Source organism: Equus caballus, chromosome 16 (genome assembly GCF_041296265.1).
Source record: "Equus caballus isolate H_3958 breed thoroughbred chromosome 16, TB-T2T, whole genome shotgun sequence".
Taxonomy (NCBI): domain Eukaryota; kingdom Metazoa; phylum Chordata; class Mammalia; order Perissodactyla; family Equidae; genus Equus; species Equus caballus.
Genome location: NC_091699.1, coordinates 14,654,266 through 14,679,551, shown reverse-complemented (window position 1 = coordinate 14,679,551; position 25,286 = coordinate 14,654,266). Strand labels below are relative to the sequence as shown.

At 57.0% G+C, this 25,286-nt stretch overlaps 1 protein-coding gene across 9 annotated transcripts in view; it reads left to right on the top strand.

Annotated features, from left to right (window-relative positions):
* Positions 1-25,286, top strand: part of GRIP2 (glutamate receptor interacting protein 2) — a 98,746-nt gene that overhangs the window by 43,010 nt on the left and 30,450 nt on the right. For 3 of the 9 annotated variants that reach the window (XR_011426801.1, XM_023619911.2, XM_070237196.1), the window contains exons 2-4: positions 23,652-23,732; positions 23,996-24,131; positions 24,977-25,122. Coding sequence is in view for 6 of the 9 variants with exons in the window: in XM_023619911.2 (XP_023475679.2) it covers positions 23,652-23,732; positions 23,996-24,131; positions 24,977-25,122 (363 nt within the window). In the remaining 3 variants the exon portion in view is untranslated. Of the gene's footprint in view, positions 1-10,676; positions 10,804-22,221; positions 22,418-23,651; positions 23,733-23,995; positions 24,132-24,976; positions 25,123-25,286 lie in introns of those variants that run through there. The other 6 variants (XR_011426800.1, XM_070237197.1, XM_023619908.2 and 3 more) reach the window with 4 other exon arrangements.

Sequence of the window (25,286 nt, the reverse complement as noted above, 5' to 3'; positions counted from 1 at the left end):
TCATGGGGGCGACATTCCAGGAGGCATGACAGCCAGGGAGCAAGACAAGTAAGGAAAGTCGGCAGTGGTGGCGAGTGCTGTGGGGAGAGTGCGGGGCGTGGGGGCGTGGGGGGGGGTGGCGTGTGGGTAATGGGGTGTTCGGGGAAGGCCACGCTGAGAAGGTGGCATTCGGGCAAAGCCCTGGTGGAGGTGAGGGGGAGCCACGCAGCTATCCAGGGGGGGAGCGTGGCTGGCAGAGGCCACGGCCGGTGCACAGGCCCCCGATGCGTCTGCCCTGCATTATCCATTCCCTCGCCCTCTGCAAGGAGACTTCCCATTGTCTCCGGCTCGCCTCCACATACGTCTGCTTCCTGGCATTTCTCACACTGCAGCGGCGGCAGGGTCTTAGATCTGACCCCCCCTCAGTGCCCAAATGGCACCCGCTCCCAGGCCTCGGCCCTCCTCAGCAGGGGCACCAGAAGTTCAGCTGTAGCGTCTCAGCAGCGGGATTTCTTCCTTTATCAAGGAGCTAGGGATAAACCCATCCCTGGAATTGTTCTTGGAATCCGGCAGCCTGGAGCAAGCCTCTGGACCTGTTCTTTGTTCCCCAAGCATTTATTGGGCACCTGCTGTATGCTACTTCCCGTCTACTTTCTCATCCGCACAACAGCCCCGTGAACGGTGAACTAAATCACCCTTTTGCAGGTGGGAAACGGATGCTCACACAGGAAGTGACTTTCCCGGGGTCACACAGGGGGGAAGGAAGTGGTGGAGTCTGTCCCCCACCCCCGGCTGACTTCCGAGCCCCAGGGTCTCACTACAGAGCCGTCTCTCAGTGGTCATTTACCTGGCCTCCCCGCCAGCAGCAGGGGGCCCCTCTGTGGCATCCCTGGTATGCGGCCCCCGTCTGTCTTCCCCAGGCTCCCCCAAGGTTCTCTGCCTTCCCTCTGCTCCCCCTGCCCCAGGACAGCCCTGCAGAGACAGCGTTGGGGCTCCCAAGTTTGCCCCGCCAGGCTGAGCACCCCCATCTCTCTCAGGACAGAGTCTCTTGCCCTCCCCACCAGGCCACCACCTCTGTCCATGCCGCAGCCTGTGTCCCTCTCACAGGGTCTGGCACGACTGAGCAGGACAGGCCGGATGCCCTCTGATCCCGGCACACACTGTGAGTGAAGGTCCCAGTGGCACATTTCACCCAGCAGCACCAGTGCCGAGCTCGTCAGCCAACGTCCCAGCATCGTCCCGTTTGTCGGCTTGAGCGTTCAGTCTAGCAGGACCATCTGCCTGACTTAATTGCCCAGATAATTGTGAAGGCTGCCGGCCCTGTCTGCGTCCCTGGGGAGACGGCCTGATGGAGTGGAAAGAAGGTCCATCAGACAGGGGACTGAGGCCGACTCCACTCTCTGTGGTCCTTGAGCAGGTCCCTGCCCCTCCTGGTCTCAGTTTCCCTTCTGTGCCTCCCACCCCGACTCTGCTCTCCGTGGCTGGAAGGCTCTTTGCCGCTTCCCCCAGCCCCCCTCGCTCTCCTTGGGCTGACCTTGTCGCTCCAGCCCCCGCACTTTGGTGTCTTGGCCGAGGTGATGGTGACTCATACGCAGATGTGTGGGCAGGTGGGTGGGCGAGGCGGGGCGCATACCCGGCGACCTCTCGCAGCCACACAACTGGGGCAGCCGGGGTCCCTGCGGGTGGCCTTGGGGGAGGTCCCTGAGCCTCGCTGCGTCTCGGCGCCCCATCTGCAGGATGGGTCTGTCAAGGAAGCTCTGTTTGAGGTTTGGAAACAGCTTGGGTCATCTGGGGCCCATGCTGGGGACTGAGGTGGGGGTCCTAGGCTGGGAGGTCGGGGCTGAGGTGGCCTCTGGAGGCCACACATGTCCCCCATTTTGCACATGGGGAGGTTGAGGCCAGCGTTGCTCAAGGTCAGCCGGCCAGTCAGAGTGGAGCCGGGCCTTGGACCAGGGCCCCACTGAGCACCTGTGGTGCTGCTGCTGGAGGAGGGGCTGCCGACAGGCTAGGGGCACCGATGAGAATGCTCATCACCACTTCGGTATCAGGCTCATCCAGGGGTAGACGGACAAGGAAGAGGGTGGGACGTCCAGGGAATTGACAAGTGAGGGGTGCCCGTGGGCTTTCGGGACCCAGTGAGGCACAACCAGCTGGAAGGTCAGGGAAGGCTCCTGGGGGAAGGGACGCGGGAGCCACCTGGGAGGACTGGCGGGATTGGCCAGGCAGCGAGGGATTAGGGAGAGTGCCTTCCCCGGGCCGCGCATGTGAAGGCTCTGCCAGCCTGGGAATCATTGGGTGCGTGGTGCTGGGGGAGGAGGGGAGGCACGGCTGCAGAGCAGGGCGGCCAGTTGGGTCACGAGTTGGCAACCTCCCAGTGGTCCTTCCATAACAATGTCGAGGGGACCATGGATGCGGGGCCTCAGCCGACCCCAGAAATTTCAGGGTCAAGCCTTGCTCTCAAACAAGTGGCCTCTGCTGGGGCTTGCCCCCAACCCTCAGAGCGCCCCCACTCCCCTCCACCAGTGGGGGACGTGCTGCCCGGACCTCACTGGCGTGTTCTGAGCTGGGCTGTTCAGGGTCCTTGGATGATGGGCCTTCCTGGATTATCCCCTGTCTGAGGTCCCTCCATTCGTCCCCAACTCCAGGGTTCTCTGTCAGTATTCGCGTCCACTGGGAGGGCACAAAATGAGATGAAACCGTCACACAGAGCCCTTTTGAGAACATGTCTACAGGACTGTGCTTAAGGCTTTGGAGCCAGACGCTCCTCTGGACACCAATTTCCTCGTCTGTAAAGAGAGTGATCCTCCCAGCCTCCTGGGCCTGAAGCCAAGGCCACTGAGGGGAGAAGCACGCTGAAATCCAGAGGCGATTGAAGACGAACGTATGAGCGATGGGGTGAATGGCCACCCAGTCTTTCCAGCCTCACACCGAGGAGAGGCCCTCGGGATGGGAGGGGAGCTAGAGGGTCCCCACTGAAGCCACATCCAGGTTCTGAGCTGTGGCCTCTCCTGCCGGGCTCAGAGGCCGTGACCTGGTCCACACACAGCCCCTGAGTCTCTGCAGGGTGGTCCTGGGGTAGGGGGCCTGGGGGAGCCACAGGGAGGCAGGCTCCAGCTCAGGATAACAGACTGACTCTCATCCCTCACAAGTGTTTAGGAGTAGGGTGGGTTGCTCATAAAGTGGTGAGCTCCCCGTTTGTGGAGGTGTACAAGCTGTACCAGACAGCAGAAACCATAGGGTTGAAACCAGTGAGCAAGACAATCGAGGGTCCCCCATTTAATGGAAAAGAACAGGTGAGCAAATACATTGGAGGAAAGGCTGGGAGAGGAAAGGGGACCTACCTGGCAGAGTCAGGGTGGGCTTCTTGGTAGAGGCCGCATTAGGTTGGGTTCTAAGGGGCAAGGGGGAAGGGAGTTCCAGGCAGAGAGAAGAGCCCGTGTAAAGGAGCTGAGGATGGAGCACTGGATTCTGGCGATCTGACCCTCAGCCCATCCCAGCTGGGGGCCGTGGCCAAGTCCCTTCCCCTCTCTGGGCCTCAGTTTCTTCTCTGTAAGATGGGAGCAGCAGTGCCCACCCCACAGGGCTCTTGAAAGATTTTATGAGACACTACATAATAAAGTCTGAGTACCCAGTAGGCGGTCCGTAAATGTTAGCTCCTTCCCCTTCTCTGGGCCATTTTCATTTGGATGTCTGGTAATGCTTGATCTGGAGGGTGGATGGTGGGATCCCGGGTACAGCGTTAGCCCCAAGGTGGAACCTGGGCTCAAGGCCGGGCCCTTGGTCTCTGCTCCACAGGATGCGGGCTGGGCCCCCCTCCCAGAGCCTTGTCGATCACCAGCCGCAAGGGGGCGTCGCTGTGTCCTGACTGCCATGTGCAGAGGCTCCAGCCCCTCCTCGCTCCTCAGGGCAGCTCGTCCGGGAGCAGCCACACAAGCCGGCTGTGCCCCATGCCCCCAGCGTCTCATTGGAGGGGGCTCAGGAGACCCTGCCCCTCCCTGAATGTTGTCCACATGGCGGCCACAGTGCCAGGCAGGCCCCATTCAGTGCACTCTCCTCTGACGCAGACCTCGCTGTCTGCCGGGACCCACCCCAGCTGCCTGTCCAGCCTGCCTGCTCTTCATGCTGGCTGGTGCCTTCCCTACACATACTCCACACCCTCCCACCTCCCCGCTTTGCCCGGGCTGTTCCCTCTGCCTGGAAGGCCCTTCCCGCCTCATCTTTGAGTGTTTGCTTCCTTTGTCCCTCCAGGCTTAGCTCAAACACCACCTCTACCAGGCACCTCTCCCTGACTTCCTCTGGGCTGCCCTGCCTCTGGCGCCCTTTGTTCAGGTTGAGCTCTATCAGGTCCATTGGGGCGCAGTCCCTTCCACAGGAGACGCTGGTGTCCTGATGTTATGTATAACGTTCTCAGCATGGAGTAGGTGCTGTGTGAGCAGTGGCTGGGCCTCGAACCCCGGCCTCTTGCCTCCGTGCTCAGGGCGGGGCAGGGCAGGGCTGCTGCCATGGCCACATGGACATCTTGAGATTGGGACGCTTGATGCTGCTCTTTCCCAGGGCTGAACCCTGACTACTTGCCCATTTATTCTCATGTTTTTCTCTTTCATGTTTTGCTTGAAAGGCAGCACCAGGGCGGGTGGGCAGAGTTGGAGCAGATGTAGGGAGGAGGGTGGCTGAGGGCTGACCCCGGTCCCAGCCCAGGGACTCTCAGTGCCCAGGCAGGTCAGTTTTCTAAGGCACTTGGCTGACCTCATCCTTCTCTCCCTCTAAACTCTTTCATGGCTCCCAGCGCTTTCAAGAGAGAGCTCCAACTTCTTAACTTTCCATCCGAGGCACTGTTGGTTTTTTATTTTTAACCCCAGGCTCTGGGGGTTGAGCTGAATTCCTCAGCTCCTAGCACACATGGTCCTGGGCCAGCCTAGCACCCGCTCTGGCTCTGTTTTATCTTATGTTTTCTCCTTCCTGCCCTGTCCCCACTCCCAGTTACCTCCCTCGAAACTGTTGCTCTGTGAATAGGTCTTCATGCACGCATGAGCCCTGGCTGCGTGTGAGTGAGAGCTCGGTGTGTGTTTTTAATTCATACAAATGATATTACAGGGACCGTCTCATTCTTCCTCTGTCTCTCCCTTCCTTCCTTCCTCCTCCTTCCCTTTTCTCATTCTCCTTCTTTCTGCCTTTAACTTGACACTATGTTTTCTGAATCCATCCACGTGGCTGTGCTTCTGAGAGCTGTGTCCTGTTCCGTGGGGCGCGCCCACCACACGTTACCCGTCCCCTCCCCCAGGATGGAGACCCCGGTCACCTTCCAACAACATTCCCCCTTAGGGACCCAAGGCGGGAATCACTCTTTGATAACTGCCAGGAGTGAGGGTGCTGGGTCACAGCATGGGCATAGCTGCCTCAGTTTACCCCCACAGGGCCTGTGACGCCCCATCCCCCATGCTCCCCAGCGCCTGGTTCTGTCTGCATGTCTCATCTTGGCCTTTCTGAGAGTCAGTGGGGGCTCGTCGGTCCCGATCTCGTTCCTGGTGTCTGCTCGTAGTTGAGGCCGTTTCCTCTTTCTTGTTCTGCATCAAGGCGCATCCTGAGTCTGTGCTGTCTGACCTCTCCCGCCTCCACTGCAGGCCGTCCTTCCAAAAGGGCTCTGATGTTCAACTGAAGGGGAACCTGAGCCTCAGGGCAGGAGGGGGCTGGCCTGAGGCGCAGACAAAATTGGGTTCCAGGTTTCCTGCCTCTGAGGTGCCTGGCCCCTTTCCTCCCTTCTGGTCCCCGCCCCCCCACGCCATGCCATGCTGACCCCGTAGCCCGTTCCCTCCTGCCACCGTTTGGAAACAAGTCAGGTCCCTCAGGCCCTCCAGGCTCCCTGAGCCCACTCCCACTCCTCTCCAGCCGAGCGCCCCCGCCCTCCCCAGACAGCCACGGCACCAGGGGCCGCCCTCTGCTCCCCCTCCTCTTGTCTCAGAGCGGGTGTCCCCACTCCCCTCAGCACCATCTCGGTTACACACCTGTGTCCGCATGTTTTCTCCTTTGACCTCTGCCCTCCCCTAGACTGCAGCCCCAGAGGTGGGCTCTGCCTCTTCTTTGCTCACTTGACGACCCCGGGCCCAGCTTAGTTTCTGGCAGATAGTGGGTGCATGATAAACATTCTTTGAGTGAGCGAGTTACCAGAGAGACAGTCACCTCCACGTGCCCTGCATTCAACAGTTTTCCAGGTGTTCTGTTTATTCACTGAGCTTCTCAAGAGAAACCCTCTGCGGACGGACAACTTCATCCACACTTTAGAGGAGGAGCCTGAGGCTCAGAGAGGCCCCCTGCATGACTGTGGCCCTGTGTCCCTCCTCTAGGAGGGAAGCCATTGCAGGTGTCAAGGGGAGCATGGAGGCCAAGAGGGAGGCCTGAGGAGCTGCCCCATCCAGGTCTGGTCCTGTGGCTCCTCAACCCTCCCCAGTCAGGATTCCCAGAGACTCCCCAGGAGCAGCAGCTGGGGACACCCTGCTCGCTCCGTAGTCCCTCTGGCCCATGTCTGGATGTGCACTCGGCCAGCCGGGCTTCCTCCCTGGTCTGCGCACAGCCTGCCGGCCTTGGCTCCGGCAGCCACCGGAGCCCCCTGGCCTTGTGTGCCCCTCGCCCTCCAGGGCTGGAGGAGGGCGGCAGCAAGGGACAGTGCTGGTCTGGGGCCGCAGCCTGGGAGCGCCCACTGGGGTGGCCTTACCCGGAAGCTCTCTCCAGCCTGCCCTGAGGTCAGGCAAGGGGCGCTGGGCGGGGGATATGGGGCAGCCGGCTGAAGTGAGGGCCACAGCCAAACAGCACCCTTGAGGGGGTCACTAGTGCCCCTCACCTGTGGCCAGTGGAGTCATGGCCCGGGACTCAGTTTCCCCATCTTTCAAGGGGGACAATAATGCCCATCTTATGGGAACGTTTGACACCTAGGTGGAGGGTGGGAGGAGCAGATGTCCTGGCCTGGCCCCCCGCTGGTGTGAGCGGGGAGGGAGGAAGGAGCAACTGAACAGCAATAAAGGTTTTATCTCTCTTGTCCTCGGATCACCATCTCTGCCTCCTTCCTGCCCAGACTTCATTTCCGGCTGTCACTCAGGGCCTCCAGCAGGCTCAGGACACAGCTCGCCTGTGGTTAATGATGGACTCAGCCAGGGACCTGAGCAGGATGGAGGCTGGAGTCCCGGCCCCCTCTGCGCTGGGGGTCCTCAGACACGGGCCTCCCTGGGTCTCAGTTTCCCATCTGTGCAGTAGTGGGGTTGCTTGGTTTCGACTTTCGGGGGTCACTGCCCCTGGGTGGGCAGGGACCAGGGACACCGGGAGTCCTGGAGTATGAGGGACAGCCCCACACACCAGAGACTGTCCCAACAGCGGTGTCCCGTGAAGAGACACCTAGGAGGGCCCTGCAGGCCTGGCCCTGTGTGGGGAAGAGGTCTTGAGTGTGTGCTGGACAGTCGCAGTCTGCAAAGCCCGTCCAAGGCCTCTGCCCCTCGCTCCTCCGGGTGGGGAAGCTGAGGCTTAGACCGCAGTGACTCGCCAGGGGTCACGGCTTGTGGGCGGCAGAGCCGGGATTGGAGCCTGGGTGTGCCTGACCTGTGTGCTTAACCACTGTGACGTCCTGCCTCTCAGGTCTGTTCAGGGTGTTGGTGTGAGCCTCTTGGCGGGAAAGTGGAAGGATGAATGCTTTCTGACTCAGTAGCACATGGTCTCCCCAAACCCAGGGGGTGGCTGCTTTTGTTATTCCCATTGTGCAACTGAGGAAGCTGAGGTTCAGAGAGGTTTGGACATGTGCCCCAGGTCACACAGCAATCCATCCTTCAACTGTCTCACAAAACCTAAGGATGTGGAGGTGTCAGGGTCTCTCCTGACCATGGAGGGGCTGCCCGCCAGCTCAGTGGCCCTGCCGCCTCTCCCAGGCTGCCCAGTCGCTGCTCACGGGCCATCCACAGCTCTGGAAACCTGGAGCGAATGCTGTGACCGGGAGCCACTGGTGGCCCAGGCCCCTCACAGGCCAGGCTTCTAGCCGCCGTGCTGCCCAGCAATCTGTCCCTCTTCCTGCACGTCCCTGAGGTTTGGCAGCGTTGGACAGGAAGGGTCATCTTTGGAACTGGGCTGAGCAGCAGCTTCACCCGCTCTCAGCTCCAGGAGGGGCCCTGCGGCGTGTTCCCAGGCCCTGCCGCCTTCTCCCTTGGGTGGTGCTCGGGTCAGAGGTCCCTCCAGAGCCTTCTACCCCCCTCTCTGCAACCGTCCTGGGCTCCTGTTGCCTGCGGGATGCCAGCCAGACTCCTAATATAGCGCTTCTCAAGCTTCATCTGCGTCCCCGGGGAGCGTGTGGAAACGTGGATTCGGATCCAGCAGCCTGGGTGGGGCCTGAGAGGCTGCCTTGCTGGTGACCTCCGGGTGTGCCGAGGCTGCTGGTGCGCGGACAGCACTTGGTGGATGGAGACTCCAGGAGACCTTCCACCTCCTGTCTGGCCTCCTCAATAGTCTCTGGGGCTGGACCGTGGACACACACCTGCAGTGGCTTTCCCCTTTGGCGCATTCTTCCCATCCTTCAAAGATAGGCTCACAAACCCCTCTTCCGTGGACCCCCAGCAGAGCTAACTGCTCCTCATCTGCACTCCTGGACCCCTTGACAAACCCGTGAAATCTTGAGAGGCCCATGGCGGCACCTTTAAGAGCAGCAGTGCCGGCACCAGACCTCTGTGGTGTGAACCTGGCTCCACCCTTAGAGCTGAGTGACCTTGGGCAAGTGACTCAACCTTTCTGTGCCAAATGTTTATTTAAAGCCTGCCTTGTTCCCAAATGAACTAACAGTTGCTTCCAAACATACTCTTGGATAAAATCAAATGAAAATGTGCTTCGTGGGCTGAGGGCAGAGGGCAGACGCTGTTTCCCACCTGTCCCCTTACGTCTGGGTCCCAGCATCCCAGCATCGCAGGCACCCAGAGAAACGCTGCACGGCAGCTCTCCCACAACCCACGGCGTGACCTTTCCCAGAGCTTCTCATTCACAGTAGTGAACCCAGAGAGGTGGCGAGAGGCAGGCGCAGGGCGCGGCTCCCAACTGGCTGTCTTCGCTCTCCCTTAAATGCTGTGTGTGAGCAGGTGTTTTCTTGCAAAAGGGGCTGGGTGTGACTCTGAAGGCCACGCAGCCCTCCTGCCTGAGGGGGCTGTAAATGGGGGGCAAAGGTCTGTTAAGAGCAGTTCACACACCGAGAAGGACCGTATCCCTTCCTGCCTGGGGTGGCGCCCGGGCTGCCTCGGAGGCCTCTGTGCCCAGGTGATGGTCTGCGCCCTCACTGCGAGCCGCTTGCTGACCGTCACCCGGCACCGTGGGCACGTCGAGAGCCTGCGCCCCCTCCCCTGCAGGCCAGTTCTGGCAAATGCCGCTCGGATAGGATCAGGTCCTCCCTCTGTGTACTCGCCAGACCTCCCACGACTAAACCCTTGGCATCTCGCTGTGACCTTTGGCCTCAATGCTGGTCCAAGGGAACCTTGCCTGGAACCTGGGCCCTGTCCCCTGGGACATGCCTGAAGTCACCTTGGGAAGTGGGCAAGAGGGGAGGAGCAGGAATCTGTGGGTACAAGGGTACAAGTGCCTCCGCCCCCCAATTTAGAGTCTGGATTGTTCCAAAGGTACCAATAGCGTTGGGCTGGCAAGAGCCGGTGTGGGTGACCTAGGAATTTTGGGTTGGATTCCATGGTGGGGGGCACTGCTCAAGAGGGAACCCAGAAGAAGCCCCCAGTCCCTAGCCGCTGGGCTGCAGTCTCTCGCTCACTGACTGACACGGAGCAAATTTGAGCCTCCTTGTTTGCATGCACCAGAACTCCGGGAGCCGGGCTCTCGTCTGTATTCGCTGCTGCATCCCGCCGGCTGCAGTGTGTCGTTGTGCAGGCTGTTGACGCCCGCGCTGCTGTCACCCACCCCTCTCCCAGCACCGACATGGTGTTTGGCCCTCAGTTGGTGCCAACACACTTTGGTGGGATGGACAACTGGGACCGCTAGAGAGCTGGAGGAGGGGCCCTGGCTGTCTGTCAGGTTGTCCGGGTCAGTCCTGAGCTGGCGTGGAGCAGTCCAGGAGGCGCAGGGCTGAGGCCCAGCTGGGGCTGGAGTTGGGACCAGTTGCCCCTGCCCATCAAGCCCAGAGGCGGGCAGATCCTCTGCCCAGCTTGCTCGGTCTTCCCCAAAAGCTGGGGTGGGGTGGGGCGCTCCGTGTGGCAGGCTGTTGGGCTCAGGAACCTGAGGCCTGGGGGGTAGCTGGAGTGTCAGTGGGAGGCCCCGGCGGCTCTAAGCATGAGGGTTTCTCGCCTGAGACCTGCAGCCGCCCTAGCGTCGTCCATCAGCTGTGCTTTATCCGGTTTACATCCTGCAATTTTGTGCAAGGTTCTGTTGGAATATACTACTTAAAAAAAGAGTTTGGAATGCACTGTTCCCCTCTTGCGGATGGAGAAACTGAGGCCTGGGAAGGGCAATCCTTTACCAAAGTCCCAGCACAAGTTAGGAGAAGAACTGGACCTGGGGCTCTGTCTGCCCGGGGGCCTCGGGGGAGGCCCCAGATGCACTGTCTTCAAAGATCTCCCTCCCAGACTCAGACCGTGGGGGTGAGGGGTGTTGGACACGGCCGTGTCCCCTTTAAGCAGAGAGCCACCCGCTGCAGTGGGTGGACTCGGTGCCCAGCCAGTGGGAGCTGTGAGCTTGGCTCCCACAGCCCCTCCCTGGGGAGGGCGAGGGCGGGGCCAAGCAGCGTGGCTCCCGAGGGAGTCAGTGGGCTTGGGGAGACAATAGCAGACATGCTGTGTGGGCTCAGCCGGGAGACCCCTGGAGAGGCGGGTAAGTAATGAGGGACCTGCAGGCAGAGGTCGGGGCTGAGCCCTCTCATCCCTCTGGGACTGCTGCCCAGAGAGAGGGACTGCCGCTCCCCGGGGACCCAGGGTTTGGAGAGGGTGCTGGGGCGGGACACCTGACCAGGGTGGGCAGGGGGACAGCTGTCCGTCTGGCCCTGGCTGCTGTCCTGCCGGCCCAGCAGGCCCAGCACGGGCAGCAGGCGGGTTTGAAGTTCCAGAGGGCAGCGCCCCAGGGAGGCGCATCCTGCCTCTGCCTGAGCTGGTGGGAGTGCGCGCTGCCCAGAGCGGGGAGAGCGAAGGCCGAGGTCAGGGTGGTAAGGGAGCTCCTGGGCCGGCGGGAGGCTGGGCCTGGCGGCAGGACACAGAAGCCGGAAGTCCCTGCCTGGGATCTGGCTGGTGAGCCCTGGGGGTCTGGGAACATGGTGGGGCAGGTGCCGCATAGCTGCCACCTTCCTGGGTGGGCCCCGGGCTGGGACCTGGGGAGAGGCTCTGGGGCAGAGGTGGTTGCTCTGTCTGTTTGTTCGTCCATCCATCTGTCTCTCCAGCCTCAGCCTGCTGGACTGACAGGGAGCTTGTCAGGAGCCAGGACTGGGTCATCTTCCGTTTGGCACCCTGGGGCCGCCCCGTAGATCCCCTCCCACACTCTTGACACGTACTTTTTAAAAAATTTTTCTTTTATTTTTTTAAGATTGGCACCTGAGCTAACGTCTGGTGCCAATTTTCTTTTTTCTTTTCCTTCTTCTTTTTCTCCCCAAAGCCCCCAGTACCTAGTTGTATATTCTAGTTGAGTGCCTCTGGTTGTGGCATGTGGGACGCCGCCTCAGCATGGCCCGATGAGTGGTGCCACGTCCGCACCCAGGATCCAAACTGAGGAAACCCTGGGCCGCTGAAGTGGAGTGGAGTACGCGAACTTAACCACTCGTCCACGGGGCTGGCCCCTCTTGACACACTCTTGAGATTACCTCCCCGCAACAGCTCCAGGGGTAGGGACTGTGGCCCCAGCGGACAGATGAGGAATCTGAGGCTCAGAGAGAGGCAGTGGCCCGCCCAAGGCGCCACAGCTGTGAGGCACTGGCTGAGCCGGGGTTGACGCCCAGCAGAGTTTTCCAGCAGAGCTCTCCACACCCTGCTTCCGAGAGTTCACCACACCTTGCTTCCGAGGGCTCCGTGAATTAAGGCACGCGCCTCCCCACCCATGTGGGGGACAGGGCAGGAGCACCCCCAGGCCCCCAGAGGATAGTAACTCGAATAATAACAGGAGCTGACAGCTTGGGGTCTTACTCTGTGCTGGGCTCTGTTCTAAGCTCTCTGCGCATTTTCTCATTTAACCCTCACAACTCCGCGAGTTCAGTACTATGATTCTCCCCATTTTATGGTTGGGGAAACTGAGGCATGGAGGTGTCAAGTGACTGTCCAAGGCTACACAGCCAGAAGTAGCAGAGCTGGGATTCGACCCCATGTGGTCTCTGCCCCTGCTCTGTCCTGGCGACCATACTGTAAATGGAGGCACTGCCTTCTGGGCCTGGGTACGCTGTCCTCTCAGCCTGAGGCCCTGGTGAGTGGGCTCACCTCATCCTGCAGAGGTCAGAGCCGCAAGAGCAGTGGTGTCCCGAGACCTCGCCTGGGCCCTGCCAGGGAGGTGTCTTCTTCCTGTCATGGGCCTCAGCTCTAGCCGGGCCGGGTCTCCTCCCTGGCCTCCTGGCCTCCTGGCCTCCACACCCCCTCCACTCCCTGCCCCTGTTGCCGTGGGAGGGAACTTGCTAAAACTCAAATCTGATCACAGCTCCTTATCCTGGCATTCAAGGCCTTCATGATCTCCCTGGCTTTTTCTCTCTCTGGTGACTTACTTGACCCCCACCCTCACCACTATAGCCCCTGCCCTGGTCTTCTCCCCAGGTCACAGAGCCTCATGATCACATCTGCCTTAGCTCATGTCAGTACTGAGTACTCTTTTTAAGAAAAGTCCAAAGATGGAGCTTCAGGTGCAGCAGGATCCGGGTGCTCAGTCCACCTCATTAGGACGGCAGGTCTCTGTTTCTCTTCAGGTGAACTTCATTTCCAGGTAGACTCGACTCTCCTTGAGGTGCCCAGAGGGCCTCTAGCACCTTCAAGCTTAAGATCAACCAGCTCAGTCATCCCTAAGGACAGAGAACCTCTTTGCAGTAGTTACAGCACATGCCTGCTCTCATTCGCCCAGCTTGGATCACATGCCCACCCTTGACCCATCACTGAGCCTCTAATTAGCCAGGTCTGCTCATGTGGCCCTTCAGAGTGGAGGGAGAGGGGCAGCCAACAAGTGGCCACTCCATACATCCTCCACGTCTTGCAGAGAAGGCTGAGGCCCTGAGAAGACAGGCCACTCGCGTGCTCCTCAGTAAGGGCAGGCGTGGGGTGGGGTCTGTGGGACTCACTGCCCAGTGCCCTTGCTCTGCCCGTGATGGACTCCCCTCTGCATGAGTCCTTTCTCAGGCCCATACCCCAGCTGTGTCCATCTTGCTCCTGGGAGCCTTGTTCACCCTCCACTAACCGCGAGCCCTTATAGTCAGGGCTGGGGCGCATGGTAGGCTTGAGTGCAGATTTTGGGGGGCAGGAAGCTGCCCCAACCTCCCAAGGCTCACTGTCCTCTGACTCCTGGCCACAAAGTGGTGTTTGTTCCCAGGGCCTACTAGGCCTGAGAGAGCACTTGAGCCCAGCCCGGGGCTTGGGGGCTCAGGCGGGGGGGGGGTGTGTGGAGGGAGGGGTCCCTCGGCTGTGACCTGGGCTGCCCACTCCGCTGAGGGGCTCTCACCAGAACCACCTGGCTCCTTGGGCAGGCCTGACCTCCTGCTCTGTGGCAGGGGCTGTAGCCATGGGACACCCCAGGCCCCAAACCCCGGAGGCCACAGCCTGGAGCCACTGAGGCCGGGTTTGCATCCCGGCTCTGCCTCTGCCGGATTCTGTGACCACCTCATCCCCCTGTCTGATCCCCGGTCCCCTTGTCTGTAAGTGGGACTCAGATTCAGAGTTATTCACTGAGCACATACTGTGTACGGGGCTCTCCGGGCTGGCACAGTGGTGAACAGGAGGACAGACCCCAGCCCCCCTCGCCGACGTCCTAGCGGGCAGAGGCAGATGGTAAACAAGATCACTAAGTCAAACAAACTGTGGGGTCTGTCAGATGGTGCTGGGTGCTGAGGAGGCAGAGAGGCGGGAAGGAAGCATGAGAGGTGCTGGGGGTGGGGCGCGGGCAAAAGTTCCCACGGGCTGATGGGGGAGACGTCCCTGAGAAGGTGGCATTCCCGCAAGTTCCTGACAGTGAGCGAAGGAGTTTTGTGGATGTCGGGGGAAGAGCCTTCTGGGCAGTGGGAGCGGCCCGTGCAGAGGCCCTGGGGTGGGTGCGAGTCTGGCATGTGGAACAGTGAGCCATGCCCTCGAGCGGAGCTGGCTAAGGGGAGAGTGCTGGGGGCCAGGGTCGGCCGTGGCCGTGGCGAGAGCTTTGCTTTTACTCTCAGCGGGTGAACTGAGTCTTCTCACTGCTCCAGGCAGCCAGGGCTGGGGGATGAAATGGTTCCATTGGGATGCCATGCATCCTCCGTGTTGTTTTGATGTCCTGCTCCTCCGTGTTGCTGGTTCCTGAGTGAGGCGGGAGAGCACAGACCCAGACGGCAGAAGGCCAAGGCCCGGCTTGAGCCTGCCCCCCAACCAACACCACGCTGGGGTCCCCAAGGCACCCACAGGGGTGGCAGCCGGAGCATGGCTTCAGGGCCTGCTGGGTGGGCCCAGCTCCCCTGACGGGACAGGAGTGTCTGGTGCCAGGCCCACACCTCGCGGGAGGGGGATGGCAGGGCTGCAGCCTCCCCAGGCTGTGCGCACGGCTCCCGGTAGTTCTGGCCTGTCCAGCCTGCGGGTCTCTGAGCCCTAACGAGGGCCCTCTGGAGGCTGCGCTGCCTTTGGGGCGCCCCTTGTTTGGGGTCTGCTGCCCTCGGGCTTGGAGGGAGAGAGCAGAGCTGAGGGATAAGGATGTGGTCTCGTGGGGGCTGGAAGACCCACATTCCGGTCCTCCCCTGCAGCTCACCAGCTGAGTGGCTGTCCTGGCCTCTGTCTCCTCATGCATAAAACGGGATGGTCAGTGAGCCCCGCCCCCTCCCCGTTGCTCTCGGACAGCTAAACGCGCGCTGTGCACCGAAAGTGCTTGGAGCAGGCCTGGTGCGGGGAAAGCCCGACACCCGGCTCCTTTCTCGCGTTCTTTCTCTTTTGCAGTCCTTGGCACCCAGTGAATCAGGTGTCTGCTTTTAAATTCTATTGATACATTTCTTCTTATTTCCCATAAAAATATGCATTGAACAGAATGAGGGGTCGCCCTCCGTGTTCACTCCATGGACGGCGGCTTCTGGTGAGGTCTGTCAGCTGCGGGGATTGGGGCTGTCATTCCAAGGGCCCAGGCATTATCCCCGAGTCCCCCAGGTCTGTGACAGGGTGGGAAGAGGAGGCAGGAGGGAGCCCACCGGCTCTGCCACTTAGGAGCTGTGTGACCCTGAGCAGGTCCTTTAACCTCTCTGTGCCTCAGGTTCCTCATCTACAACGTGTGGATAATAACGGCACCCACCACATAAGATTTTCATGAGGATAAAGTGGTAATAATTTTAAAGTTCTTAGAACATAGTGTGGGTTCAGATCTTGCCGTGGGAAGTCACTGAACCTCTCTGTGCCTCAGTTTCCCCATCTGTAAAATGAGAATATGGATCATACTGCCTCAGAACGTGGTGAGTATTAGATGAGATAATGCTTATGAAGCACATAGCATGGCTCCCAGCCCTTCATCAGCAGGAGTTGTGACCATTGTTAGCCTGGGGAAACCTTTCCAAGGCGGTGAGTGAAGTGGACAGGAAGAAAACTACCAGGTTTCAGGGCTCCCCTGTGCCACATAACCTCCTTGATTCCTCCCATCAGCCCAGGAGGTGGGCACCAGCACCCCCACTGCACGGAGGAGAAGCCTGAGGCTCAGAGAGGAGAAGTGACTGTCCCAGATCCCTTAGCCAGTGGGCAGCAGATTTAGGATCAGAATCTGAAGTTGGCCTGACCCCAGAGTCCGTCCATCCTTTTCCCCTGCCCCAGCAATGCCTTCCAAGGTGGGGCCAAGCACGCCAGGACTGGCCAATCACCTGGTGGAGGGCTGTAGCAGCAAGCGGCCGCTCCCCTGAGGGTCAGCAGTGGGCCGCCGTGGACAGCTGTGAAGGCTGGACCCAGGGGCGAGTGGGGCCTTCTTCCCTGTTAGTGGCTCGCTGTCATGCGGTCATTTCCTGTTCCTCCCAAGTTAAGGCTCTGGGCATTCGTTTTTCTCAGCGGCCCCCTCTCTCGGATGGTGAATGGTCCCTCCTGGAGGCCCACAGAACCCCGTGTCAGTCTCGGCTGAGTCTACAGCCCCGCCCAGCACCCCCCTCCCGCACCCCTTTCCTGCTGGGGCAGGATCCTGGCAAAGGCAGCCTGGCCAGGGGCTGACTTCCTTTTCCCTTTGTCAAAGCTCAATAGCTCCCTGGGGCCCCGAGAGACGGAGACAATGAAGGCAAATTGGCAATGCTTTCAAGAGAAATAAAATAAAAAAGAAACCCACCCACCCACCCCGGGCCAGGCCGCAGCGTGGGGGCCGGGGACCAGGTGTACGTGCCTGTGCCTGACACAGCATCTCCCCCTCCCTCCTCTGCGACTCGCCCGCCCGCCTTGGTCGGGATGGGCTGGCTTCGCTGCGGAAATGAATTTCCCTCTGAAGCGAGTTCTTACAGGACGGGTGGACCGAAGGCAAAAGCTCATAATTGCCCATTGCTGGAAGGAGGAGACAGAAGAAAACACGCAGATAAAAATATCTCTGTTTTTCATGCACGTTTCCAGCTGAAAATTGGTGGGAAAGATGTTTTTGAAAAGCCTTCATCTCTAGGCGTATAATTACCAGGTCCCAAACAAAAAAGAGAGAGCTGGAGAGAGCGAGCGTGTTCCCTGAGGGAGCAGGATTGGGGTCTGAACCCTCGTGGGGTTTTCTATAAATAAAATAATTCCCTCAAACTCTCAAGCCTGGGCTGGCTGAAGCCAGGCATGGGGGAAGACACTCCCATTTTACAGATGGGGGATAGAAACTCAAGTCACACAGCCAACTGGTAATTCTGGCCCTGCCTTGATTCTTGGTATGAATGCTGCCTCACTTCCCGCCCCCCAACCCGAGGATGCTCGTGAAAGTGGGGCACTGTGTCCCCTCTGAACAGGCATCAGCAAACATTGTAGCATTCCATGCGGTTGCCTTTCTGAATGTGGCAGGAGGCCTTGGATATCCAGAAGCCTCTTATCTGGCAATCAACTACCCAGAGTGACCTCGACCTCCAGGAGAGGTCATGGAGGCCACACTATAAAACACATGTGCCTTCTCTAGAGAAGCCTCTCGGGTCCCCGCTTATGGCCCACTGCCTCTGTCTGCACACAGTTGCATGAATCTGGTTTGCAGCACATGGTCAGGCCGCCTGACAGCTGGGAAAAGAGATGGCCCACAGCCTGAGCCCGAAGCTAGCAAAAACCTGAAGAAGGGAGGGAATTGGAGCCACTCAGTGTTGAGATGAGCAGCCCCACACACCTCAGTCCCAGGGGTGCCCCTGCAGCCCGGTTCGGCACCGTGCAGTTCGCTGGAGCAAACTCTGGATGTCGGGATGAGGAAGGGGAGGAGGCAGCGCCCAAGACAGCCTTGGAGGAGACCACAGAGGCACCCCAGAAATGGGTCTTCTTCAGCAGCCAGCATCCCGCATCCTTTGCTTTCAAATCCAGCATTTGGGGATCCCATCGTTCCTCAGTCTAGGTTTCAGAATCTTTTGTTTTAACTCAGGGCTCAAAACACCACTCTTGACCCCCTGCTGTTCCACACTCCTGTCTTTGGCGTCCTGCTGCTCTGAATTTGGTGAGCTTGGGCCTCTGCTTTCTTGTTCTTTCCTTTGGTCATCTTCGCCCTCCCCCATCCCCAGACTCGTAAACCTGGAGCCTGCAAGCTTACCTTTGGTCACCCCAGGACAGCCCAGGAGAGAGGGATTTTCCAGTGGCAGAATCGGATTTGCACAGGATAAGGCAGATTTTCATTCCGGAATTGTCCCCATGAAGTACCAGAGACATTCACTGTCACACAGCTGATTTGATCCCGTCTTTTTAACTTTATTAGCTCAGAAACATCTTGTTGAATCTAAATGAAGTGCGAATTAGGGAACCGCAATGGGAGGCATTATACTTAATGGGGTGTTGCCTGAATCTCAGAGGCAGATGTGAACAAGGAGCCTGGGGGTGGGGGGCTGAGCAAAGCTGCTGGGGGCCCAGCTCAGGGGCCCTGGAAGTGATTCTGGGCTTAACTGCTGTTTGATTGGTTATTTGCCACCTTCTGGCAAGCAAAGGGAGCCTAGCCCTGGTCTGGAGAAGCACAGTGGTGGGGGAGCTGGGATGGTTTCTCAATGGGGGAAGGTTCTTAGGCTTTCTTAGCCCCAGGTTGAGCTACAACTCTGACCCCAGGCTGAACTGGATACTGACCCAGCCCGAGCCCCGCCCCCAACCCGGCCCAAGCCCCGCCCCCAACCCGGCCCAAGCCCCTCCCTCCTCTGACCCAGGCTGAGCCTCGCCCCTGACTCTAGAGCCGTGATTGTCAATTGTGGGGGGCGGTATTGCTCCTGTAGGGGACATTTGGCAAGGTCTGGAGTCATTTTGGGTTGTGATGACTGGGTTGGGGTGCTACTGGCATCTAGCGGTTAGAGGCCAGGGATGCTGCCAAACATTCTACAGTGCAGAAGAGAGCTGCCCTCCACGTGGAATTATCCAGCAAAGAATGTCAATAGGCCAAGGTTGAGAAACTGCTGTAGATTGAACCCTGACCTCAAGCTGAGCCCTGACCTTGGCCAGGCGGAGTCCTGGTCTTGACCCAGGCTGACCCCACCCCTGGCTGAACCCCAATCTGATCCTCGCCCTCACAGAAAGGGCCCTGGCTGGCTTCTGCCCCCTGCGGTGGCCGACTCCTCTCCAGCCTGCTTTCTCACACCTCCTCTAAGGAGTGAGGAGGGCCGATGGGTCCCATGTGTTAGGTCTGGCCAGGCGCTTGGGGAGAGGAGCGGCCTTCCCACAGCTGGTGAGTGGCCGAGCTGGGGTGTGCACTGAGGCCTGCTGAGCTCTGAGCCCACGCTCTTAGCGCTAGGCGAAGCTGGATCCGCGGGGTGGCGCAGCATGAGGCTGTTCTGCAGGGGCAGGCGGGGTGCAGGCTCGGGAGAGGCCTGAGGAAGCAGCAGAGGCCCATGGGGACACCTGGTGCCTGCGAGGGGTGGCCCCTGAGGCAGCACGAGAGAGCCTACCAGCTTGATCGGTTGTCCTTGCCCATCTCATTCCAGTGCTGAGAAAGGCCTTGGAAAAGGAATGTGAAAAAAATGACTTGGTCAAGGGAGCCTGGGGCATGGAGTCGGGTGGGCAGAGGGGCCTGCAGTCTGGTCCCAGCTCTTTGCAGAGGCTGCCTTGGCCAAGGGACTTTGCCACTCTGAGTCTCAGTTTTCTCATCTGTTAAGTAGGTGTGATGGTAGCACTTACCTCCTCCCAGGGTCACAGCAAGAAGCAAATGAGGTAGAGAGAGATGGTGTGGGTGGTTGGTGCGGGACGTGCGAGTCCTCTCCCCCTTTGCTGCTAGGACGTGGAGGAGAATCCAGAACATGCACAATGCCCGAGACGAGGGGATGCTGCAGGGAGGCAGGAGTTCTCGCATGATCACAGAGTGGTACCCCGAACCTTCCAGCTGCAGAGTCCTTGGAGATGTGCAGATGAACTCATAGGAAAAGAAGGGGGTGGGCTGGAAGGGAGATGAGGTGTCTGTCCACTTTGTGCTGGAGATCTGGCCTGTACAATAAGGCAAATGAAAAAGTATGACATTTAGAAAGTAGGAAATAAAATAGTCGTTATTCACAGATGACAGAAAACCCAAAAGAATCTACAGATAAACTATTAGAATTAAAATGTGGATTTGAAAGGTCAGAATATGAAACTGTCCTACTATATACTGGCAACAGACAATTAGAAAATTAAATTTGAAAAACAATCCAATTTACAATAGCATTAAAACACTTCACATATCTAGGAATACATTTAATGAAAGAGATCCAAGACCTTTGCCCATGAAAGTACGCAATATTCTTGGCAGAAATTAAAGAAGACAAAAATAAGTGGAGGAATAGACTATGTTCACCAATTGGAAGGCTCAATATTGTAAAGTTATCAACTATCCACAAATTATCTATAAATTCACTGCATTTCCAATCAAAAAATGAAAACTGAAAACCAGCAAAATGGATATGATTGGATGCTGAGGCTTCCTTATTGGTGTGGCCACAGGGATGGGGCTGTTTGCTCATCTGGTAACCAAGGGCGTGAGTTTTAATAGCTTAGGGGCACAGCAGAGATGTCCTGTACTTCCCTGGTGGGAACTGACACCCCAGCATAAAGCTAAGACCTTTAGAAAGATATTCCCTCGGTGAAAGGGGGCACTTGGAAAATGTCCACCCATCTACCAAGAAGATAAAAGCTTGTCTGTCTTGGCTAGGCCTTAGGTGGTCTCCTTTGAGAATACGTGATTCGAGGTGTATCCCCTGTTTCTGTTGAAGGTTATAATTCACACTACCCCCATGGTTCTGGAACCCTTGAGCCAAGAACTTAACATTGGTACCAGGGTAATGATGCCTTGGCAGGCATCCAGGGGAAGGAATTGCAGATTCTCTCTGGACCCTTGGAGGGACCTGCCCTCAACCAGGCTGAATAAGATTCCCACAGAGAAAGCTCCTCCAAAGATGAGCTCACAGTCCAACGATGAGCAAACACACGAAGAAGCAGTCCACCGTGAGGGAATCATCAGACAGCAGACACACCTCTCAGGAGTTTGGCATAACTGAAAAGTGGAATAATAGATGAATGTTGAAACGATTTTAAATTACTAGAGTCATATAAGGAGTAATAGAAATGGAGAGAACAAAACATGAAAGCAGAACAGGGAGCTAAGCAGAAGGACCAAACAAAAAATGTACTTGTGGAGATTAAGAGCTCATTGGAATTGGGAAAATTGGAGTATGGAGTGGGTATTAAATTAATAATTAAGGAATTATTTTAATTTTGTAAGGTGTGATAATGGTATTTTTGCTGTGTAAGAAATATGTTCCTGTTTTTTTAGAAATGCATACCGAAATATTTAGAAGTATAATTTCATTATGTCCATGGTTGGTTTTCAAATATTTTAGCATAGATAAAAATAAATGGAGTAAATACGACAAAGTGTTAATATTCGTTAAAACTAAGCGTTGAGTAAATATTCATCAGACCAGTGGTTCTCAAAACTCAGTGTGATCACCTAGTGTGCTTTTCAAAACCTAAATTCTTGCATCTGACTGAAGACTTTATCCAGAAAATATAAAAATTCCATAACAAGAGGGGCTGGCCCCGTGGCCGAGTGGTTGAGTTCGCGCGCTCCGCTGCAGGCGGCCCAGTGTTTCGTTGGTTCGAATCCTGGGCGCGGACATGGCACTGCTCATCAGACCACGCTGAGGCAGCGTCCCACATGCCACAACTAGAAGGACCCACAACGAAGAATACACGGCTATGTACCGGGGGGGCTTTGGGGAGAAAAAGGAAAAAATAAAAAAAAATCTTAAAAAAAAAAAAAAATTCCATAACAAGGAAATAAAAAATCCAGTTGAAAAACGGGGTTACCAGAGGGGAAAGGGGGAGGGAGGAGGGCGAAAGGGGTGATTAGGCACGTGTGTGTGGTGACGGATGGTAATTAGTCTTTGGGTGGTGAACATGATGTAATCTGCACAGAATTTGAAATCTATTACGATGTACACCTGAAATTTATATAATGTTATAAACCAATGTGACTGCAATAAAAAATTTAAAAAATAATAGCAAATAAATAAACAAATGAATCAAAAAAAATTTAAAAAGAAATAAATAAAAATGGCCAGAAGCTTTGGACAGACACTTCACCAAAGAACATATATAGATAGCAAATAAGGAAAAATGTTCAACATCATTAGTCATCAGGCAAATGCAAATTAATACCACAAAAATATACCTGTACACATCCATTAGAATGACTAAAATTAAGAAACAAATCCAAACTGACATTGCCACGTGCTGGGGAGAATGTGAAGCCGCTGGAGACTCTTATGTTGTTGGCGGGCGTGCAAGACAGTGCAGCCGTTTTGAAAACAGTTTGGCAATTTCTTACAAGGTTAACCTCATCCTTACCATATGGCGCAGCAGCCCATTCCTGGTATTACCCAAGTGGAATGAAACTTATGTTCAAACGAAAACCTGTGGCAGTCATTTATTATAGCCTCATTTAAGGTCACCCCAAACTGGAAACAACAGAAATGTCTTTCAACAGGTAAATGCACGGCTAAACAAACTGGTCCATCCATACGTGGAACACCACTGGGCGATGAAAAGCAACAAGCCACTGATGCGCATGACAATGTGGAAGAGTCTCAAAAGATTACACTAAATGAAAGAAACTAGACTGGAAAGCCTCCATGTGTCTGATTGCACTTATCTGATATCTAGAGCAGGCAACATTTTATACGGTGAAAACAGATGCATGCTTGCCGGGGGCTGAGGGCAGGGGGGACTGCTACACTGGGAGCAAGGGAGGATTTGGGGGCCGATGGAAATGTTCTAACACTCCATCATGGGGTGGTTAGGACACATTTCCCAGAACCCATAGAAATGCACACCACAAAGGATTAATTTTAATGTATGTAGATTTTTAAAAGTAGAGAAAAATATTAGGTTAATATACTAAAACAGACATACGCATACTGATTGCTGGGCCCCACCCCCCAAAGTTTCTAATTTACTAGGTCCTGGGGGCGGCCGGAGGATTTACATTCCTGACGGGTTCCCAGCTGGTGCTTGTACGGCTGGTCTGGGTACCACACTTTGGGAGCCTCTGTGTTATGCTACTCTACTTTCCTTATGTTTGAAATGGATGAAAAATTTCATAATAAGTTAAAAAAACAAAGTGATAGATTTCATTGCAGATTCATCCCAGAGAGATGAAGAGATAGGAAATATGTCAGAGAGGTCATATTTGATGGGTCATGGGGGGTCAAGGGGAAAGTCCCAAAGTGCACCTATTAGGCATTTCAAAAGAGAGATGAAGGAAACAATACTTGAAGAAATGAGAGCACTTTTTAGAATTAAAGCTAAAGGAGACAGACTTATCTTGAGCTGCCGAGAATGTCAGAGAATATGGCTTATAAACTATAAAGCTTGGTCCTCATGAAGAAGCATTAATCAGGCCCACTCAAGGTTGAGCAGCTCATGGTCAGCACTATCTCATGCATGCTGTGGTGCCTGCGTGTGAGAAAGCTCCCCATCCCAGCAAGTATGCAAGCACAGTCCCAGGTGTTGGCGTCAGCAGACCCGAGTTCTGATCCAAATCACACAGCAACCCAGCTGTGTGACCATGAGCATGAGATGTCCCTCTCTGAACCTCAGCTTCCTTATCTGTACAGTGGAATAATGTTACCTGTAATAATAATACCACCTGTGGCGTTGTGGAAATGGTTAGCCACAGAATGTCTGTAAAGCTCCCAGTGTGTGGCGGGTGCTCGAAAGAATGGTATGTCCCCTCCAAGAGCCTCCCTTGGGAGGGGAAGCCCCAGGATCCCCTGGCAGACACTCAGGTGGAGCTGGTGGCAGGAAGAAACCCTCTGCCGGCCTCATCCGTGAACCTGCAGATTCCCAAAGCAGAAGGGATTCAGCTGAATGGAAATGAAGGTGGGACAGAGGCCCTGTTCTCTTTCTCGCCTGCAGACGATGGGCCTTACTCCAAAGGAGGCAAGGACACAGGGGGCGCCGACGTGGCCGTGGCATGCCGCAGACAGAGCATTCCAGGTAAGGAGCCCCCTGTCCTTTCTCTGTTTGGAGGCACAGAGAGCTCGGGGGTGGGGGGGACAGACAGCACTGGCTCTTCTGCTGACTCGCTCCGGACCTCAGACCGTCAGTTAAACCTCTCTGATCCTCCTCTGTAAAAAGGAGATGGTCTCACCCAGTGTAATGCAGCCAGGTGCCCTGCTTACCAAGTGTTAGCCTCACCTGTCCTGGCTCTGGGGCCCGGGATTGCCCCATGCTGCCACTCACCCCGCCTCTGTCGGCAGAGGAGTTCCGAGGGGTCACCGTGGTGGAGCTGATCAAGAAAGAAGGCAGCACGCTGGGCCTGACCATCTCAGGGGGCACCGACAAGGATGGGAAGCCCAGGGTCTCCAACCTGAGACCTGGGGGGCTCGCAGCCAGGTGAGAAGTGGGCTTGGTGGGGGCAGGAGGGGGTCTGGGCCTGTGGAAAATGTACTGGGCATAGGCAGTTGTTTCCAGGGGCCTCTGAGAGCTTGGTGTCTGCAGAGGGCAGGCCCCCGGGGGGGAGGTTATAATCCTAGGCCCAGCTGCTTCTCCTTCCCTTCACACCAGGGGCTGGCGTGGCCACAGCGCCCCACTTGCCAGGCCCTCCGGGCCTTTGCATATGCGGTTCCCTCTCCCAGAAGCCCCATTCCCTCTGGCAGACTCCTGTCCATCCCTCACACTGCCTCTGGGAGGCCCTCTGAGCCCCGGTGAGGCAGCCCGCTGCCCACACAGCCCTAGGCACCACTTGCCCTGGATTTCCCTCTCGTTTACCCCGGCGGTTCCGTGGCTGTGAGGTCCATGAAACCTGGGAGGTAGCCGGTCCATCACCGCCTCTCTGGGCCTCACTCAGGGCAGGCACTGGTAAGTGTCCACTCGAACAGGACGGAAGTGAGCAGTGAAAAGTCAGGAAGAGTGTCAGGGAACAGCAAAAGAGAGGGTGACCTGGCCCCTCTCTGGCTCATCTCGGGTGGTCAGCACTATAACACGGTGAGGGCGAGCCCCCAGCAGGAGGAGAAGCAGGTGGACTGGCCTGGGGGGAGATGCTGGGCCTGAGTGTCAGGCAGATCTGGGTTAGAATCCCCGTTCTACTCGCTCGTCTTGTGACCCTGGTCAGTGTCTGACCCCTCTCAGCCTCAGCTTCCCCATCTGTAAAACGGAGATTCAGAGACCATGAGGATCCAGCGGGAGGGTGGGTGTGAATGCTGGCCCCTGTTACCGTGCTCTGGCCTCCCTGCTCCCAGGAGTGACCTGCTGAACGTGGGTGACTACATTCGGTCAGTGAATGGAATCCATCTGACCAGGCTCCGCCATGATGAGATCATCACCCTGCTCAAGAATGTGGGCGAGCGCGTGGTGCTGGAGGTGGAGTATGAGCTGCCCCCGCCCGGTGGGTGCCCTTGGACGGGGAACTTTCTCCACTGCCTTGGTCATAGGTGGACACAGCTGCGTCCCCACCAGCGCCAGGGTGGTGGGGATCATGCCAGCTGGGGTGGGTGGGACCTGGAGACTGGCCACAAACATCCTTGCTGTACCTAGGGGCTTTGCCTACAA